Source organism: Anas platyrhynchos, chromosome 8 (genome assembly GCF_047663525.1).
Source record: "Anas platyrhynchos isolate ZD024472 breed Pekin duck chromosome 8, IASCAAS_PekinDuck_T2T, whole genome shotgun sequence".
Taxonomy (NCBI): Eukaryota; Metazoa; Chordata; class Aves; order Anseriformes; family Anatidae; genus Anas; species Anas platyrhynchos.
Window position 1 is genome coordinate 18347669 of NC_092594.1, and position 21358 is coordinate 18369026.

At 44.6% G+C, this 21358-nt stretch overlaps 1 protein-coding gene across 1 annotated transcript in view; it reads right to left on the bottom strand.

Annotated features, from left to right (window-relative positions):
* XPR1 (xenotropic and polytropic retrovirus receptor 1) overlaps positions 1-21358 on the bottom strand; it is a 134492-nt gene that overhangs the window by 19154 nt on the left and 93980 nt on the right. The window contains exons 3-10 of the mRNA XM_027462506.3: positions 20311-20412; positions 14712-14935; positions 11162-11311; positions 10031-10114; positions 9455-9536; positions 4464-4651; positions 4055-4234; positions 114-279 (exon numbers count right to left, since the gene is read on the bottom strand). Of these exons, the coding sequence (XP_027318307.2) occupies positions 114-279; positions 4055-4234; positions 4464-4651; positions 9455-9536; positions 10031-10114; positions 11162-11311; positions 14712-14935; positions 20311-20412 (1176 nt within the window). The remainder of the gene's footprint in view (positions 1-113; positions 280-4054; positions 4235-4463; positions 4652-9454; positions 9537-10030; positions 10115-11161; positions 11312-14711; positions 14936-20310; positions 20413-21358) is intronic.

A 21358-nucleotide genomic window follows, 5' to 3' on the forward strand; every position in this document is an offset into this window, starting at 1 on the left:
AGTTTCCTATGTCACTGGTAGGCCTCTTCAACACAGATGCCCAAGAAGTGGCTTTGCTTGGTGTTTTTCAGGTCATTCTGACAGCATCCGCAGGGGCGTCAGCATTTCTCTACCTGTATCTGCCAGAAGTCCATTGTTGTTCTCCCACTGAACCTCGAAGCTGTAGAAGCAGATCATGTACTCCAGATCCATGAGTATCACGACCAGGCTGTTGAGCTGATCAGCCAACCAGAAATCTGCGAAGCCTACTTTGTGGAAGGGAGCCGTGAACACTCGAAACTGTCAAGAGAAAAAGGAATAATTCATATGACAGAGTGGCAAAGACACCTCACCGCAGCAGCAGGACATTGCAGCATTGAACAAATATGGAAGTAACAGAAACGCTTCAAGATTTATTGCTGACCTTTTGCTCCGGCTGAAAAAAGAAAGATAACTGTCTCTCTGCTTGAAGTACAAATAAAATTCCTCCTTTCAGACATCTAATTCTTCTCCTATTCACTCCCTGATTTTTTTTTTAATATTTTTTTTTCCACAACTGGACGAGCCCAGCCTCCTCCAACCAAGCTCTTTCCCAGAAACTTGGGGTCTCTGTGCAGGAGCTCTGCACAGCACAGCTCCTCCAACTGATCCTCCTACTGACCAGCACTTCCTTTCAGGCATTTATGTCATATCTACTGACGTCTTCCACGTTTATCTTCTGCCTCACACTTAATATCAGTTGGCTTACAGACCCACAGCTTGGCCATTAATCTGATCGTGGTCCCATTTACTTAACTCGAGCTGTTCTTTGGTGTTAGAAGCTGTACCAGTGGATATTGTTACTCAGCTGGGTCTCCCAAGCCCTCTAGCACAGGAAGAGTTAAATAAAGAGCAGAGGAAATCCTATTAAGTGTCAGTTAGACTCTGTCTCCATCCCAGTCCACTTTCCCTCTAAGCCTCAGCAGCAGTTTTGCCACTTTCAAACCAGACGGTTTTCATGGTCCATTACCTTTGATTACAGCTCTCCCTGCCCAGTTAGTTATAGCTACTAACGGCCAATTTCTCCAAGAGACAGCACCAGCATCATCCTGTAGTTCAGAGATTTATGAACCTTTACATTAATGAAAGCACAGGCTAACACTGGGCTTTACATTGCTCTCCTTATTAACCTAAAGGCACGCAGCTACAGGAACCCAGGAAAGGACTGACACGTTCCCATCCAGCCCGGAATGCCAATTCAAGGCTCTGGTCCTAAATTTCAAAGCCAAATAAGGGATCAAGACTTAGTGGTATTGAACTGCAGATAGGGACCTTGACCCAGAAAGCTCTGCGTTTGGTAGGACAGCGCCTAGTGCAACGGCTTGAATGTTAGGGAGCTCTGCTCTGCATGCAGTCCTGTTGTGGAGCAGCCTCTGCAGAGATGGGAGAAGGCAGAGCACCCGTCCTCAAGAAGTCCATCCTCCCTTTTACTAGCACTCCGTGACACTGACCTTCTCTCTGCTTAATCACAGGGTTTTTTTCTTCTCTGAAACAAAGACCAACTAAAGCAAATGAGTTGTGAAAAGATTTACTGACAGATCTCTGAAAATAAGAAAGAATTAATAAAAAAATCCATTTTGTGACCGAATGGGAGACACTTGGACACTGTCAGATGGCAGCATAAAGCTTTTAAGAGAGCAGAAGATTTCCACCTAAAGGTTAGAGCAGACATGCAGGTAACCCAGCCAAAGCCCTGCTATCTCCACCAACGCTCCCCAAGGATGGGAGCTGCCGTCTGAACGCTCCTAACCCCACTGTGGTTTCTGACCAGGGCTGCTGCACGCTGCCCCAGGCACAGCCCAGTGGCCCTGCCCGCTGGCAAATCCCCTTTTCACAAACCAACCCACCTTCCCAGCTCAGCAGCATCTGCAACACCCTCCGGTGCAGATGGGCTCCAAGAATAAAGGCATGAAACACCAGGAGCCAGGGACAAACTTAAGCTTCAAGCGATCGGTTGCAATTATATTTGCACAGTTCCACAATCCAACCACAGACTTTCTGGTGCTGATGCTGCAGTTTCGCTAAGCACTGAGACAGGAGATGTTGAGCTAGAGCTGAACACTTCCTAGATTTTCACCTCGTGCAGCTATGCTCCCAGCAGTTGTTTCCCCATTCCAGCAGCCTGCAGGGAGGACGGGATGGGGATGCTATGCCATTCCCTGCGCTCTGATCTGATTCCTCTTGGCGAGCTGCTCCTCTCAGCCTACACAAGTGCATTCAGCAGGCTCCTCGCCTGGCAGCAGAAGCAATGAACACTCATGTAATCAGGATGCCACGTAAGGAAGAGAGAAGGGTCTGGCATGGGAATTCAACTCACTACGAGCTAAATAACTTTTTCATCCAGAGGAAGATCAATGAAGGAGTAAACTGCAGCTCCTCAGGGATTATCGAAACAAATCTGACTCACAAATTCCAACAAGCAGGTGACGAGCACAGGTGGATGCAGAAAGCCTCCTAGCTCTGAAATATCCCCCTGATTTGGTTCTAGAAAAACTGGAGGTATCAATAATGCTCTGCTATGCCGAGTACACCATTTTGGCCAGAAATGAAGCACATGAAATGTGAAGAAAAACATTCATCAAATCAAAATTTGGGCAAACAGTACATTTCTAAGAATTGCACTATTTACACCTCCTTTCACCCAGATAGCTGCTGGCAAAAGAAGAAATAAAATACACCGATTTCATATGATAAGAATTAGAAAAGCCTAACAGCTATGTGCTCTGTCTGGCCTTTTTTCCCCTTCCCCCTGACACACAGAAGTACTGTGTCATTTTCCACCATTAAGGCGATCTTGCATTTTGATGAAGCTTTTCTCCCTAGGAAGCCTCGGGATGAATTGGCCTCTGCACATTAAAGACACGTCTGTGCTGCACACTGCTGCATAGTCTGGAGAGAGCAGGTACTGGGAAGGTGCTGTGAAGCTCTGTGAAGACTGAGAATCTCACCCTGTTAAGATATTAAGGTAAATTAGCACAGATATTGCTCACACAGTTAGACCGCTGCCAGTACTTCCCCTAACACCAAGGGACAGCAGTAAGACTAATGAGGCTTGGGACTAAAAGGTACATCCGTGAGAGGTGGCTGAACGCTGGAAGGCAAAAAGGGAGAAACTGACACAGTAGAAACCGAGCAAATCGAATAGCAGAGGTAAGCGCACAGAGGTTAACTAGGTGTGTGTAGAAATGCAAGCACACGCTTGAAACGTGACTCTACATTTCATCTCTGTCATGTTCCAGATAAAGTTAATCGTCTTAATTGGCATTAAAATGATTCTACGGATAACGTCAGCCAGCCCAACTCTCTTCTGCTGGATGCTCTCGGGGTAGTTCTAGCAAGAATGAGGTATTGAGGGAACCAAACTGATGGAAGTTAATTTAAAGGACATTCAGGGTTGGGACGAACACATGAAACAACTGTTTTTGAAGAAACTGAAGAGCCATCCAACAAGTTTGAAAGCTGTTCTTTTGGATTCCCACCTACAACTGGAACATAGATACAGCACGCATATTTACATTTGATTTGCCAGGAAAAGGGAAGCTGGGTCCTAAATGAGTAATTTTGTTTAAGACCACAACAGATTTGCTGAAAAAAAAACAACCTGTGAACATAATTTGAGAAGCAGCAACCTTTGCAAAGGTTTCCTCTCCACCAGTGAACCTCTCTTGGTTGGCACTCTCCCATTTGGGGCTGAGAAGCACCCGTGCAGCTGTTCCTTAGGGCCCTGCAACCCTAACCAAACCGTTCTGCTGCATTAAGGGACAAAGCTGTATGCAGCTGCATATGTGAAGATTACGAGCAACTACCTGCAACATAAGATAATAATACACCTGTAGGGACAAGCAGAAGTTGTTTCAGTAACGCCATCCTTGCGGTCAATACCTTATCAGGTCTGCTCTACGAATACACACGTACAAAGGCATACCACTCCTCTTTCCTGAAGATTAGTGATGTTTGTATATATTTCAACTGCTACAGCTCAGCTACAGCTTTTTATCTCTTATTTATTTATTTTAAAATCAGATTTCAGACTTACCAATAGTTTGAGCAGCCAAAAACGGGACTTGTAATACAAGGTTTTGGTAGGGTTGATGAGAAAAAGCAACATGAAGCCGTACAAGATGAGTGGATTCACCTGCATAGGGATGTAGGTGAATTTACCATATATACATGCCAGCAGGCTCAGGCACCACAAAACCCCCAGGAATCCAGCAATCTACAGAAAGACAGAAAAAAATGCAGATACCTTGTGAAAAAAACAACTCCAAATCCTACAATGAGCTCTCATTATAAGAAAAGGGAGAGCAGTGCTCAATCCTGTAATCTAATCAGACTTCAGCAACTTCCTCTTCTAATTGTGTTACAATTCCTTGCCAGGAAATGGTGCAGGATTTATCCTCCTGATACGCACAGCTCAGCCACTCCTAACAACCTGCTCTGTTTACCTCAAAGAGATGTTGATGGGACAAGTTGCTGCGGGGATTGAGTTCAAAGATGAGGACATGATTCACTCCAGCCTGTCTCCAGCCGTACGTGTTGATACCCAGGAGAAAGAGGAATTCTATCAGGAGAAAGCCACCTCGATAGATTCTCACCAGTGGCCACACATTTGGTCCTTCTATAAAAGCCACACCTGACAAAGGAAAAGATGAAACAGCCATAATGATAGCACAAGGCATGCCACAAATCAAACCTGTGCTCCACTTCCTCCTGCTGGTTCTCAGACACTCAGCTCCAGCCCATGGAAACAGGGTACACTTGTAACTCATACAGCAGCTGGAGGACTTTTTGCCTCATCTGTCAGAGGATTTATGACTATTCTGGGGAAAAATTGCTCTCCAGCTTCTGCAGTCAGGTCATTAACAGCATCTCAAGTCCCCTGTCTCACACTACAGGCACAAGGGACAGCACTAGCATAAATCATCTCTATATTCACTTAAAAGTTCTGATTTAATGGAGAAGAAATCTCAACAGACCGAGATACAAATACTTCAGCTCCCCACAAAACCAAGAAGTACAATTTACAGCATTTAAAACAATGCTAAACTGCGCCTGATCACCCAAGTCCATACAACTGTAATGTAACACATATTCATAGCCAGCAATATAATTTCCAGCCGCACCCAAACAGAATATCCAACGCAAGGCAACAATATGGGAAGTCTGTTTCTTCCTTTGTTCGGTCTACAGGGTTCTGAAAACAGATTTGCTTAATTTCAAACAATGAGCAGCTGCACTCTAAACCAGCAGCTTTTCTAGCACAAGCCCCTTTGCAAAATACAGTCCCTCCATTGCCTGATCTGAGTTTTATGAGAAAAGCACAGCTGAAATACAAGTGTTCAAACCCTCTGTTTTGCTTTCACTGAGCATGCCTCATCCATATGCCTTTTAAAAGCAGAAAAGAACAGGCACTTTTACAGAATTGATGCTGAGAATTTATTTTCACAACCCTCCTGCCTGAATTACAGCCCCTAGTTTTTCAAACTTCTCTTCACAGAAAGCGTATCTGTAAGACACTTCACTTGTACTTTCTATCACATCAAATTATGGAGGAAAATCGTGCAAGGAACAATGACTGACGAACAGTTGCTTTAAATTTATAACCTGAAGAGAGTATTGGATTCAGGCAGAAAAGTCAAAGTTTGGACAGAAATGACAGACATGCAGAAGCTGAAAGAAATGAGGCTTAAGTACAGAATTACAAAAGCACATCTGAAATGCCTCCGGTTGCTTACAAACAGGACACAGCAGCCCTAAAATACTGAATAAGAAGTGCAAAAGTTCCCAGAGAGACCAGAACAGACACGCTGTGCTATCTGAGACAGAACAGCAAGACAAAGGCTTATCCTGTGGTGAGCACACTTCAACACAACAATATAGCATGTGCTCTCCACAGCCAATGCCACTAATCTTGTTTCTTTACTCCCAGGGTGGCAGAGGATCCTAACTGTAGCTGATTCTGGAGAAAAAGCAGATATGGAACGATGCATTGAGCTGAGCTGTGGAAATACAGATGCTGTGAGTATTTCTGTGTACTCCCTCCTCCGAAACCAAGGCCCAACCTAGCACAGCTTCCCCAGTGTAAGGTCTAGATGTCATTCCCTTCTCACATCTCCTCATTTAACCATGTTCTTCACCACAGCTACATGGTCTGGCAGGAGAAGCTCAAGGACCAGCTTGCACGGCTTTTGTGGGCTTTGTCCAGCAAAGCCTCACAAGGCCTCAAACTGGCGCAGCACGGACACGTTTAGGCCAGCTATCAGCCGAAAGAAGTAACCACAAGGGGCCAGTCTGGGTGGGAGGAACCATCCCGAGTGCCATGAGAACCGAAAGCATTCCCCAGCATCTCAGGGTGCAGAATCACACCTCCTCCTCCTGCATCACCTTCTGTGTAGCTTGAGCTAGTCAGACTGAGGGTGGAAAAACACAATGTCTGGTAGCAGGCACATCAGTGGAGAACAGAGCTGAGGTGCAGTTATGAAACATTTTTCAACCACGTCTGAAAATTCAGACTTTTTCCTTTTTTAATTTCGTATTTGAGTTTACAGACATTTCTGCTTAGGCAAATAAAGGAAGGGATCTGGCCTGAGGGAAGCAGAAGAACTGGGGGAAACTGTCCTGCTTTGCAGCTACCTCCCACCCCATCCCTGGGAGGCTTTAGCTCTGCATTCCTGGCCTCTCATCAGCACACTTTCCCTCGGGAGAAGCTGTGCTGATACAGGAGCAGATTCAGACCACAGCTCCGACATAACCCATCACACAGCCCTGAGGTCTGTACCCAACCCCGAGGCAGGGAGATTTTCCATTTATCTCTAGTTTCCACTTAAATCCAACACCGCACACCAAGTCGCTTCCCCACGTCAGCAGGTACGTGACACTGGATTAACTCGCCCCTTCAGTAACTGACACCAAGCAGCAGATGCGGGCTCCTCACGAGGTGTTCAGAGGAAGATCTCCCTGGTGACAACCCCAACACCACCACAACCAAACCGTGCAGGCTCTCGTCTTGCCTCAAATGTGTTTTAATATATCTCTGCGCATTCCTTTTACAACATTCGAACAAGATTACTCACCTAACTAAGGCCAAGTGTCCTCCACGTGAGTACCCTAAGACCGTGAGTGCCCGATGACAAAGACCCACACCACTTCCCTGATGCAGTCATTACTGTCACGGAGAGATTTTACACTCAGTCACGCGAATGCCACGGCACAGCCACGTTCTTCCAGCTCAAAGCTCGCCCTGCCACCGTGCTCCTTCCCAAACCAGAGACAGAGCACTGCTGCAGCACGAGCAGTAATTGTCTTCAGATTTTGTGTGCAGTCTTGTAGGTTTCTGATTAATAAAACATACACTTATTTCCGCGGCCTTTCAACCCCAATTACACATTAAATTGGCAGCTAGTAAAGCTGATAAAGAAACAGTGAGGCAGAAACCAAGGCTGATACAGAAACAGAACAGTGAGGCTGATACAGAAATAGTGAGATTTATGCTTGAGGGAGACACTTCCCTGGGATCCACCTGCAGCAGCTGCAGCCTTCAATGGATCCCAGGTGACTGTCAACTCATCTCTATAAAATGTTGCTGTTCTACTTTCAAAATCACAGAATCATAAAACCATCTAGGTTGGGAATGACCTTCAAGACCATCAAGTCCAACCATCAACCTACTGAGTCCCACCAGTGACCCCCGTCCCTCAGTGCCACATCCTCACGTCTCTTCAGTACCTCCAGGGATGGGGATTCCACCACGCTCCAGTGCTTGGCCACCTTCTATGTGAAGAAATCCTTCCTAATGTCCAGCCTAAAGCTCAGGCACTGCTGATACGGTTTACTACTCATGGTCATGTTCTAATGCTGTTTTACAGATTCTACACATACAACTCTAAGACCCTACTTTAGTCAATCAAATCATAAAAACAAATTGGCAAAAGTAGCATAGAGGTTAGCAAATATCCAATTAAAAACAAAATTTGTAGTTAGAATACAGTTTTTGCCCAGTATCTGCAGTAACTTATAGATATCAGATCATGTCTGCTGATACAAACATACCAATTATTCCACTAGTTTGTAAGATCTGCTTTAGAGGTTTAATCATTTCTATGAATTCATTCTCACAACTGTATCACTTTTTCATTCTTACTACTGCGATAAAATGAACATATCAGGCTTCAGTCCTATTTGCACCTCACAGAGATCAAACATGCAAGTTACACAAACAAAAGATATGATGCATAAAGAACAGCTTCTACACATTCAGTGGACCCTTCACACAGACGGGTCAACTTTCTGCCTCTACCACAGAAAGACCAAAAGGGAAGTATTTGCAAACAGCAAAAAACAGATAAGTTTTATCCCAGGAGGCTGGATCCAATTACAGAAATATCTGATTATATTTTTTATAAATATTTAATTATTCTTTTAAAACAAAGCACAGACATGGGCTTCCCTAATGCAAGAGTTTATATGTTGATTTTCCTTTGCACTCCTTGAACAAGGTACAAGGCTAGTGAAATCACACACACAATTAGTAAAGCTGCTTGTGATGAAGGAGTGTATCTGGATCTCGAGTACCAACATAGCTTTTACTCTAATGAAAGTTCGAACTCAGAAGGAGCAAAACAGAATAAAACCAAGGTCTGAGATACATGATAATTTATTCTAGCTTTTAAACAACCTTGCCAAAATCTGCCAACAAGAAAGATTCAATTAATTCCATTAATAAGCACCAGGCATTGAAATCCCACAACTTTCTACACAGAATAGAACAGAATAAAATAGCTCAGCTGGAAGGGACCTAAAAAGATCAAGTCCAACTGCCTGACCACTTCAGGGCTAACCAAAAGTTAAAGCATTAACCAAATGTGTCCTGAACACTGACAGGCTTGGGGCATTGCTAAGAAGCCTGTTCCAGTGTTTGCCCACCCTCATGGTAAAGACATTTTTTCCTAATGTCCAGTCTGAGTCTTCCCTGGCACAGCTTTGTGCCGCTCCCACGTGTCATGATGAAAATGTCCCGAGTGGCAAGGTGTTCACATCGCTATATGTCAGTTCTCATTCTCTGTAAGGAACCAGTGCAAAACCTATGCAAAAGTTAAGCTCTACAAACACCTCTCAAGGCGGGAGAGGACTGTGTGCTCACAGAACAGTAACCCAAGTCTTTAGACATTGATTTTGCACTTCCAGAATATCCCTCCAGGAGTAAGGAGGAAACAAGGAAAACAGATCACAATACATTCCAAGTCCAAAATCCAGGTAAGTAACGTCAGAAAGACATAACCTATGCAGCCCTAACAATTCACAGCAGTGTGCTCTGACTCCAAGTGATTTAACCCAGAACATGCTGACCACCCAGCTCAGATCCAGGTCCCCACTAAGTGACAAGAACGTATCCACACTGGGGCTTTGGAGCCAGATGGTTCCTGCTGAGGATACCCACCTGAAAGTATGACAGTCACGTTCAGTGCAATGAACAATCCACAGAACAATCCAACCCTGAATGTAGTCCAGGCTGGTACAGGCTGTGAACAAAGCAATGGTGGAGTTAAAGGGGATTGAACAGGTTTATCTGCAAAATTAGATTCATTTGCAGAGTAAATTTAAAATCAGGGATACAATAATCATCTCTGACTGCACTCTTTCTCTGTGAAGTGCAGCACTGAAAAGGCTGCGTAATATTTTTGCCTATCTTGATGCCATGCCGTGTTGAAACAGAGCTTGGGCATCTCAATGGTTCTCAAAAAATGTTCCAGACCACAAAAACACTGAGCATACGTTATTAGTAGCACAAATTTCCCTTTATTATTCATCTCATCCATTCATTACCTTGCCTGCATGCATTAGGAAAAATTATTTCTGTATTTTCCAGAACTAAAGCAGATTACGTGACCATGCTCCTCCTTGCAATCTGTGGAGCATGCTCATATCCATGTGTTTTCACCACTTTGTTCCAATGCGAATCTAATTTGGCACCTCGACAAGTCACAGAAGCAGCTTAGCTATATAGCTGGCTCACCTGAGCTGCTCCCAAAGGTGGAACACGCAGACGTTTCATAGCCTTCTGTCTGTCCCCATCTTCTAACTCGTTGGTCACCACTTCCTAAGGAGATAAAGACACACATCGCAGAAGGTCATGCTAATGCTAAACACCTGATACTGCATTAAAACAAAAAATAAGTCAATTTCCAAGTTACATTTGAGCCCTCACCCCATGTTATTCCAATGTACTGTAACAAAGATGAAAAGTTTACCATAACGCATCGAGTTATTATTATATGATATAAGCTAACACTGTCTTAGCTTTTCAGAGTGAAAATTTACCAGCTGAAGACATGTAGTGGGTTTACGTGGCAAGGTTTTGGTAGCAGGGGGCCATAGCGGTGGTTTCTGTGAGAAGGATCTAGAAGCTGCCCCATGTTTGGTAAGGGCCCCACTGTTCCAGAGCTGAGCCAATAGGCGATGTTGTTTTTGCGCCTCTGTGAGAGCATATTTAAGACAGGGAAAAAAACGCTGCGCCACACAGCAGCCGGGAGAGTGAGAGGAGTGAGGAACAGCCTTGCAGGCGCCAAGGTCAGTGAAGAAGGAGGGGGAGAGGTGCTCCAGGCGCCGGAGCAGAAGTCCCCTGCGGCCTGTGGTGAGGCCCATGGTGAAGCAGGATGTCCCCCTGCAGCCCATGGAGTACCACGGTGGAGCAGGGTTCCACGCTGCAGCCCGTGGAGGAGACCACACAGGAGCAGGTGACCTGGCAGGAGCTGCTGCCCGTAGGGGAGCCAGGTTGGAGCAGTTTGCTCCTGAGGGATGGACCCCGTGGTACGGACCCATATCTGGAGCAGTTCTGGAAGAGCTGCTGCCTGTGGGAAGCCCATGCCAGATCAGTTCATCAAGGACTGCATCCCGTGGGAGGGACCCCACAGCACAGGGGACGAAAGTGACCAAGAAGGAGCTGCCCACTCGAGTGGAACCACGACAAGACAACATACACAAATTCATGCAAGCAATGCCAGAAATCAGTGGCACTTTAAAATCAACCAACAGTTGCCTTGGTGGTGAATACAGGCTACAGGCAGACCTTGTGGGGAGCAATAGTGAAGAAGAAGACGTTGTTTTCTAGTTACAAAAGCTGCAGTGCACAGAGCAGCATCTTTACCTCTGTTTCGGAGATCAGCTGGTTGATTTTCTTGCAGGTGTAGAAGGGGGCCACCTCCACCTCGGCCACCCGCCACTCCGCCCCTCGTGTCGTCTCCAGGTTCTTGTCATGTTTCTTCAAGATCTTGCGGAAGCCTGTGAAGTTCAGGTTCTGCAGGCAAGGGGAACAGTTACTGGCTGTTAGCCTCAGTCAGATCAGAAGAAAGTTAGGTGGCTACATGCCAGCGCTAGCAAGGAATAAGAAGAATCAAAATTCTTGCATCTATGGTCAGGAAGATTTTTGTGTTATCACTTTATTAGAAAGTTATGTATCCTTTGTAAAGGATAATGCTCTCTCCGCATGGGTACCAGACTGCTTATATCCCACATGCACTACACCTGGTCTCTGCATGAGCAGTAATGAGCTCTTAAAAACAGAAAGCTGCAGAAAGAGTACGTATGTTGCATAACTTGATTTCCAAGTTATGTACGAGCCCTGACCCAAGGCTCTTGTCATGGGCAGTAACAAAGATAGGCAGAGCTCACCACGCTGCATTAAAAGCAGGCGATTGCTGTGATGAGATGTGTTTGAAATGCTGTGTTTCATTGCACAGAAAACACCTCTCGAAAGGCTCTGTGTTTCCTTCAGGCACCAGCAGGAACACGGACAGACTGTGGCAAGAGTCACTTCAAAAAAAAACAGCTTAGAAAGTAGCTTGGAAAGAAAAACAGAAAATCGCAGAATCCAATACCCCGGGGAGAGGCGCCAACTACTCGCTGAAATTATTTTCAATCTAATTATGCTCAGAGTGATTTAATACCAGACCCCTGCCATATAGGTGGGGAAATGAGGCTAGGGAGATGGGAGCAGGAAGCCAATGCATTAGTGATCTGCATTATTGCAGACAAGAGACTTTAATTACTTTCTATCGGAAAAGCCAGCATCCCACCCCAGGGAGAGCAGATCACTATTTCATAAATTGGAAATGGGTAAGATGCAACAAAATGCTGGTTTGGGTCCGAGACTGCTCCACAGCCTGAACTGATATGGCTTTGTGATGACATTAGCAGAGCCCACAAATCCTGCCACCCCCATGGCATGACAAAAACACCGCGGGCTACGATGGCAGCGCAGCGATGACACCGAACAAGAACAGCCAAGTGCCATCTATGCAGCCACGAGTCTTGCACTTCTTGCTATTTAGTACACTTCTATTTGGCAAGGGGCCTTCTCCAGGCCTGACTTCCATTTCGGAAGGTGGCTAATTGAATCCGTGGAAGCGAATTGGCTAGTGACATGCTTTGCCATTAAAGGTGAAAAAAACAGTGCAAATAATGTTACGCAACATCAAGTAGGATGAAACAGCAGCCTCAACGTCTTTGCTCGTATACAAGTGCATTGGTTAAATGCACCAGCAAGGCAAACACATGGCATGGTAAGAGTGAATCAGCCCCCATTATTTGCCCCATGAATTAATTTCTCAAGATTTGTTTGTTCTGAAACACAGTATTTCATTTTAATAGGTGAACATACTCTAAAGTTCTAAATTACGGCTAATAAATTACTTTTAATGGAAATTTAATCATGGGTAGTTTTCAGAAGTACCAGCTGGCCCAAAGTTATAGTTTCACTTCAAGTTTGCTTTGTGCACCTTACGAATCAATGTGTGCAACTTCTCCTCTTGCTTCAGTGCGAACGGACTGAGGAATTTGCTCCACGTGGGTTTTCTTTCCTCGGTAACCCAATGCCAGCCTTCAGCATTTTGTCAAAGCCACGGCTGGGTATCTATAACGCCCCTGGTGACCTCACTTGATCCCCTACTTGAAGGCCTCAGCTATGTCATCTTCCCACCAGGTTATTGTTTTCCCTCTCCGAAACTGCAAGGCCTCGAATATTTCTAACTCTTATATTCTAAGCTCAAAGTGATTAAAATGAGTATTTGGGGATTTGGCTTTATGCTTGTTTTAGTACATGTACTCCTTGTCCTCAACTTCAATACCAATCTGAACTAATTTTCTTATTCTCTCTTTGAAGATACACTGTAGAGAGCAGCTCCGTCCCTTTGGAAACTGAGAATGATCAAATCCAGATGGTTTTCACATCAATTTTTAGCATATATACAGTGCTCCTGGACCCATGGTGGGAAAAGGTAAAAACATGAGTGGGAAGGATGCCTTTTTTGTCAATGTAGCGTAGGAGAAGATTTTCCAGAGGAATGACCTATGTCATCCTCTATTTAAATTCATCAAGCCTCAGAAGTGATTTTTTGTAACCAGAAGTAAGAGCTTTTTTAAAGAAATGAAGAAATCACAGCAGTCAGTGTTGCTTTGTTCCATTCCTGAAAAGCTAAGGGTACTCTGCCTTTGATCTCGAACTAGAAGCCGTCTCTAACTGTTCCAGGGCTTTATTAAGAGACCCACAGAGAGCTTCAGCAACTGTAAATCCGTGCCCAGGAGTCGTGGAGGGATGTCTGCTCACCCCATGACAACAAGCAGTCATAATGTCTGTAAGAGATGGTCCCAGCACTTCCCTGAGACCTCTCCTTTAAGGCTTGTCCTAGTGCAAGCTGGACAAAGATGTTCCAAGCTGGAAACCCGGTATTAAACCTAGGAAATTCCAGTTGAGGTATCTGGAGTGAGTGTTGGCAGCATATACACAAGTGCTCGGTGACACAGCATCATTTTTAGGAGAGGTACTAACACTGGGAATTTTGGAAGAATCAAGCTTTGTCCATACTGCAGAGTGGTATTCAAGTATTTCTTACAGCGAATTTAGTTTAGTAAAATTTCCCAGTGCAATTGCCGATGCTGGTAAAGACCCAAATATAGCTCTAGCAAATTTAAGTTAAAGAATTAAAGAATTAACAAGCCAAAACAAATAAACACAATCAGATATTTATGAGCAGAGTGAGTCTAGCAAAAAGCGATCAAAGGTTTCAAATTTTTGGAACAAAATCATCATCTGCAATATTTATCATGCCCTTCCCTGCTAGAAATCCAAGTACAACTAAAGATTTGTTTCCTCATACTTCTTTCCAGGCATATGAGCCCGTATTCTTCAGAACTAAAAACATTTATTATTTTAAATGGATGTTTTAACAAGAAATTCTGATCTAAAAGGTCAGAGTTACTACCATGGTAACTCCAAGAGGAAACAGTACGCTAGCATTTCAAGTTCCATTACAAATACGAGATAAAAGAGCTTCTTCCCCAGCTTCCCAGCCCTGGCCCCGCACAGAACAACGCACTGCAGAAGGAGGTGGCCCCGGTGTGACTGCAGTGACTTCGCGTTGTCACCAGGCTCGTGCCAAGGGTGCTGGGCTTGGACAGCCCAGAAAAGGATGAGAATCAAAGGTCCTTCTGCAGGTGAGCTGAGCATTTCCAGCTCAACAAAACACAACAAGGATTATGTTGTTGGCTGCTAGGGATTTGCCCTTTCTTTGACATTGTCTAGTGACCCCAGAGCCAAAATGAAACCAAAAACTGACTTGAATGAGGCGAGTGAAGGCAATGCAAGCACAGAGACACACACACACATAGGGCTCTGTCAAAGCACCTCCCCTGGTGGGTACCTGATAGTTCTGCAGTAAGATGAGGCTGAGGTAGAGCTCGCTGAAGGCCAATTTCAGGTCTTTGATATTCCTATGCTGGACACGCTCCTCGTGGGACAGGTGAAAGACCGGCTTTTTGCGCCGCTGCTGCGTGGAAGCCCCGCTGGCTTCTTTCTGTGCGTCCAAAGTTGACTGCAGCTCCGTCCGAAGGGTAGTGAACCTGCGCTGAGCTTCTGCAAGCTTTTCTGTTAGCACAGGGAGGAAGAGGCAGGTGAGTGGTAGCACCTTCTTATCAAGCCTGTGAACAGCACTATACCTTCTCCTCACATAACACGCCTGTCGGTAAAAATCACTGCATACAATAACCTATTGCATGGCCTTACCCACTGAGCATTAAACTCAGCAGCTCTCCATATTTCTCTTTTTATGAAGTTCCTTCTCATTAAAGATTTTAGTGCACTCTTATGTATAACATACGCTCTCCGGAAAAATAAAGAAGCCTTCACGTCAGACAGGTCTTGATTAATTTAGTCAAAATCAAGGGGCTGTCCCTGCAGTACAGGCTGAAGCAGCAATGGCCATGAACTCCAATCCCTTCATCGCTGCGTGATGCTCACTCCTGGGCTTTCTGGACACCCCTTACTGACACCCAACCCGGGCAGCTGCTGCACACAGGATCTGTGCAGCCACCCCATAAAGCAGAGGCCATAAAGCAGCGCTTCTCGGCCCCACAAAGGACGTTTTAGAATCTGCTTGCTCACTACCAACCATGTGGTTGCTATCATTTTATATGACAGCAAAGGAATTGAAGAAGAGACACACTTCACATGAATGGCTGGATTTTGGAGAGCAACGCAAGCCTTCTGGCAAGCTCCCAGTGACGAGCACCGCTTCTGCTTTGATCAGCAGCTACAACACCGCCAGCATCTGTCCACAATCTGCAGTAACCATTTATCCCCCTTTCCCTCAATTTCGGATCACACTGGTTAGAAGCCCCGTCTCATTAGTTAGTGATTAAAGGGCCAGCTAAGCTGAATTTAACGACCCTCTGAATGTGCTTTCATGAAGGGGAAGTCCTCTTCCTCATCTCAAGTATGAAAAAGGGATTCCTTTAACATGCTGCTTTACCTACCTTTAGAAAATAATCCTCTGTGCTCAACAATCTTTGTATGTTACAAGCAGCACAGCTGACATTATTCATGATGAATCACAGAATGGGTTGGGTTGGAAGGGACCTTGAAGCCCACCCAGTTCCAGCCCCCTGCCCTGGGCAGGGACACCTCCCACCAGCCCAAAGCCCCATCCAGCCTGGCTCTGAGTGCTCCTTTCTTTGTGTTCTGTACATCTGGCTCCTTCCAGGCTTTATTCCTGCTGCAGCCTCAGCACCAGCCGTGGTGTGTGCTGATGAGCACCACACCAAAGCTGGCGCTGGCCACGAAGATGCCGAGCAGCTTCGCAGGGCAGCAGCAGAGAGCTGGGAGCTGGAGCCAGCTGCACCGACCCATCCACAGCCCAAAGCTCTGCCTGGCAGGCTCCTGCTTGCCAATTTAATTCCCTTCGTTAGAGAACAGCTCATAGAACAACTTCATGGCAATTATCAATTCGTCCTCCCCATACAAGGTAATATCCATCCAGCAAAAAAACCCTTTGGAACAGAAAAGGGAGATCAATATAGGAAAATCAGGTATGGAAGAGCCTGAAAGTCTCCGTAACTTTATTGATTGTAAACTCAGTAAGAGGTTTTAAAAGCACAGGGAATGAAAACTCCTTTCTGACAACTTCCACAGCTGCAAGGGCTCCACTGAATGGAGATGACATAGCCCACTGTGTGATGTGTCTGTCCACAGCCACACAATATTTAACACACATGAGGTCGGGTTGCCAAAAAACCACTCCCTCCCCCCTTCAGGAGCTCTCTTTGGAAGAAGTAAGAGATGTCTGCTGGAGGATCTGTTAGAATCAAAAGCCTTCGTATAAATAACATTCACAAGTTCACTCTCTGTATATTCAAAATGTTACATTAAACCATCTGTGACACACTGAGATTTCCTTTGGATCAAATTATTAAATATGCAAGGGTTCAAACTTACATCTTTCAACTGAAAGCACATGTTCCATTGTCCCTATGTCCAGAAAAATCTTAAAATCCAAGAGTCTAATAACATGGTATTAAAAAAAAAAAAAAAAAAAAGATAATGTTTTTGAAATAGTGAGAAAACTACTGCAATTTTCCTATCTGTTTGCAAACCAGCATCCATTAAATAGCATCATCTCCAATATAAACACTCTTAATCATCCAAAAATGTGGCTTGGAAGAACCATTGCAAGTCTTTTAATTCAACCTCCTACTCAAAGCTGGCCCAATATTCGAGCTAAATCAGGTTGCTGCTGAGCAGAGTCACGTCCTGCCTTCCAGACGGCTCTCTCCATTGGTACAGGCAGCCCACGGTTCCCTGCGGATGGGTTTTTAAAGACAACTGAAGCAGCCTGGTAATGACCTGCTGCTCCTGGAGGATGGCAGCCCTGCCCCGTCTCCTGCATTGACTCCAGTTATCCAGCCCGCAAATCAGTTCATCTCGTTACGGAATGATTTTATTACCGAGTCACTGCAGATGCAAAAATAAGAAACAATGTGCTGGTATTCTTAAAACCTCCCGGGGAGTTGCCTAGGGAAACCACAACGCAGAGTAGAACTGAATTTCTCAATTTGCAATGTATTCCAAACTATTTGAAAGGATATTCACTGCTATCACTAATTGAGCACTCTGAAAAGTGACTTTTTTTTTAAAAAAAGAAAGGATGCCATCAAAAGTGTTAGAAAAAAAAGCAGCAAACACTTAGAAACTGGAACCACTCTTGTTTTGCAGCACTCTGCACGACCTGATGACCACAGAGTGCGCAGCTCAAGTGTAATCTCAAGGCAAAGACTAAGGAAAAACCCCAAATCAACAGCGGCAGACTTCAACAAAAAGACTTGCAGTAAAAATGCAGCTTTCTCCCCAAAGGTACTCCCAGATCCTGATCAAAGAATACTGAAGAGTTACGACCTTGTCCATGCAATTCCCTGATGCTTTGGACTATTTTCCAAGCTTAAAGATAAGGATCACAAAAAAAAAGGTAACATCAAGCTGCTCCCCAAGTGCCAGTTTGGAAAAACGGTCATCTGCATGGTCACGGCAGTGCTCAAAAACTGTTTCAACAGGCGATCTAATAACCCATACCTGCCCACAGCTGCTCTGTGCATTTTAGGCACGTGCTCTTAGACCTCCTCCTTTTCTCTACTTGTACGTATCACGTTCAATATTTTCTTTACCAAGTTAAAGCCACAGCTTCCTACCAATGATAAAAGGAGCTCCCGAGTTAACACTAAAATGTTACTAACTGAACAGCAGCACAAGCAGAATCTGATTATACCAATTTAAATGATAACAAACTTCCTCTCTAGAGAATCCCAAACAAACCAAAACTGGCCACAAAAGAAATCTTAGCTCTTGAACAGGCGCTCCTCTGCTGGAACTGTCTGAAAATGTTACTACTAGTGTGTTTTTTTTCTCCTCTTTCAAGTGTGTGTAAGTTTACTTGAGAGCAGTCCAAATAATCACAAACTGTTTATCAAATCAGATTTATTTAATGGCAGTTTTCCTTCCTACAAAGCCAGAATAATGGCCTGGGGAATTCAGGCTACGTTTGATGCGAGCCGACAATGTTTGAGCACAGAGCGAAAGGCACAGGCATCCTGCAGCAGGCAGGGCTCATTGAGGAGCCCTCAGGACAGGAAAAGGAGACGAGGAAATAAAACAGAGATCAGCAGAAGGATTAGCTTTCATGCAAGTGGACAATATTTATTGTTGTAAAGACAAATGTATAATAAACCATATAATAAGCCTATAATAAATAGCACGAACCAGGCCATAATGCAAGCCACCGCCTGCCTGGAGTTACAGCAGGGTCTGACTTGACATATTTCAGACACGAGCAAGGCAAGAAATGTGTCTTCAGTGGTTCTTCTGGGTAGCTTAATGTTAGTAAGCCGAATAAAGGGTTTCCATACTGTTAAGGTCACATTGCTCTTCTGCAAATAAAAGACTCATTTAATTCTCATCACAAGCGATTTTCAAATTGCATGTGTTCTCTCCTGTATGTTTTTGAAATGACAGCAAATTGAAAAAAAAACCTTCCTTGTATCCTGAGTGGCATTTTATACAATATGGGAAGGGGTGTGGATACGTGGGTGTGTACGTGCTTCATTATCGAAAATTATCACCTGCATTGTGCAGGTGAATTGAAGAACTTCCTGCACCCAGTTGCAGAAGATCTCAAGGTAAAACAAAATTGAGAACTGTTCTGAGTGTGGTTAGGTATAGATGAACTGTATGCAGAAAAATGCCTATGGGCTAAAGAGTAGAGCAGGCCCAACAGAACACACTGCTTCTGCCTCCAAATCTCCCCTTGCCTTGTTCCTTGCGCCCACTATGGCTAGAGCAAAACAGCACTGCCACAGAGCCGGGAGAGCTGGCATAGCCTGCCCCAGGGAGATTCGCTTCCCTACATGGAAGCCGAACAGAGGCAAGTTGCAGCGTACCCTCACTACATCTATTGTGCTTTCAGCTCTTCTCATCTTCACCACCCAGACTCTGCTAGCGACAAAGTCATTGCCTGATAGTTATTAAAGTATTTTTGCACGCTTTGACTTTTTCTTTGTTACCAGACTGAAATCAAAAATAGAAAAAGGCTACTATGGAGTGCTGCAAAAGCCTGTTTATTGCAAGATGTTAATAAATCAAGAACACATTAAGAGAAGCATGGCAGCAGTCAGTACATCCCTGTATCCATATTTAAACTGTTTTCCAGCTGAAAACCCTTTTTAAACCTTACCAAAAGAGGCCATAAACGAGCTCAAATGTAATGGTGGGTGAAACTAGGACACACTATTACAAAGCCTTTTGTAGCAATATTACAGGGCAAATTTCTGATTATTCCATTCTGAAGTTTGTTTTCAAAACACAGGGTGGGAAAACAAACAGCACTTTGAAATATGAACCCTAGGAACCCCTGCTCCAACCACCCTTACATTTTTACTCAAATTTAGTGAACAGGATTGTATATACAGCCAGTGACGAATTGCTACTGGCTGATCCAGTCTGAAAAGCTGCAAAAGTAAGAGTTAAGTGCCTAAAAACCTGTTGAACGCATCAAGACAGACAAGTGACCATACATAAGCAAGTCCAGGATAGCTCGTCCAGCAAAAGCCCCGAGAACACCATCTAGGGAGCTTTGCACTTATGCCTAAAACAAGCACAGTAGACTGCCACCATGGGTAAGCTGAGAAACTGTGCCCTATATGTAAGCTGCCACTTAAATTTAAGAGCATCTTCAAAGTTCAGCAGGATGCTATTACAAAGCAATGAAATTGCCTGCCCTTCATTCTTCCTCCATTCAAAAACCATGGTTTTAGTTCCACATCTGTGATTAAACCGGAGCAGTCTCCCATATAAACATGCCCTGTAATTACCTGATGGTAGACCTTCGTGAACACTGTGGCTATTCTGAAAGTCTGGGAGCTTCAGACTCCTTTTGTGTTGCCGTATTTTCCACAAATACACACAAATAAGTACTTTACCTGAATAGAAAATGTTGATTTTGGCAAGTTCTTTCTCGCAGGTTTGGAAGAACTTCTCTTCAAACGTGGCAAAACACCTTTTCACTGTGTCTTCATCCGTGTCTATGAAAGAAAAGAGAAAAAAACGTTGAAACAGAAGAATATAGGAAGAATTTTCTAAATGGCTGCCATTTGCCAATTGGAAATATTTCTTCAGAGTAAATCCACCTTCTTTGTCATGTGGAGAAAGAAGAATTATCAAGTCCAAGGGGCTTTGAAGGAATGTGCATTTGACTGTAAAAGGAACTGCCCCAAAACAGAGAGGGAAAGCCCCACATAAGCAGTAGCTGAACCTTGACCAAAGTCCCCATCATCTTTTTACACCCTTCAAGTGCTACTGCAGATCCTGCACACTTCATTTCCACCTCCTAACCCAGCTTGTGTGTGACTGCACTTGCAGTGTCACCCTGGACGAAGGCTGTTTTCACAGCTACCATTACAAGGTCCCACACTGGTGGAAAGGGGGGACCACGTCCCGTCCCCACGTGCACCCACAGCACGCAGCTGTTGTGGGGTGGTTCCCTTCCTCCTTCCTCCCCCCTAGCATCCCACCAAGAGCCAGGTCAGGGAGAGATCTGTGCAAAACAAGAGCAGACTAAGTAGCAGCATAGCTGCCCCTGACACGTTACCGTTGCTTCACATCAGTGCTAAATCATCATATTTAACCACCCAGAAATTGTTCTGCTCTCCAGTCTTGGGCACTGGCAAGCTCACCAACACACTTGAGAGCAAACCTCTTTAACAAAGGTTGGGTCTTACGCTCTTACCCACCACAGACAGAGATCTAGCTCTTTAAGAACAAAGCTGGCCATGAAAACTATTCAGGCCAGATTAGCAAACAATTTTATTTAAAAGAAAAGTGCCAAACTTAACCCAAGGCTTCATTTGACCTTGTTGGTGGACTCACAGGCTTCAGCCACCATTCCTACCTTCTCGTCACTATAACCTTTTTACCCTTTGCTTCCACCGTTTCTCCTCTTTCACATGTAATTTTGAATAGTCTCTCCTC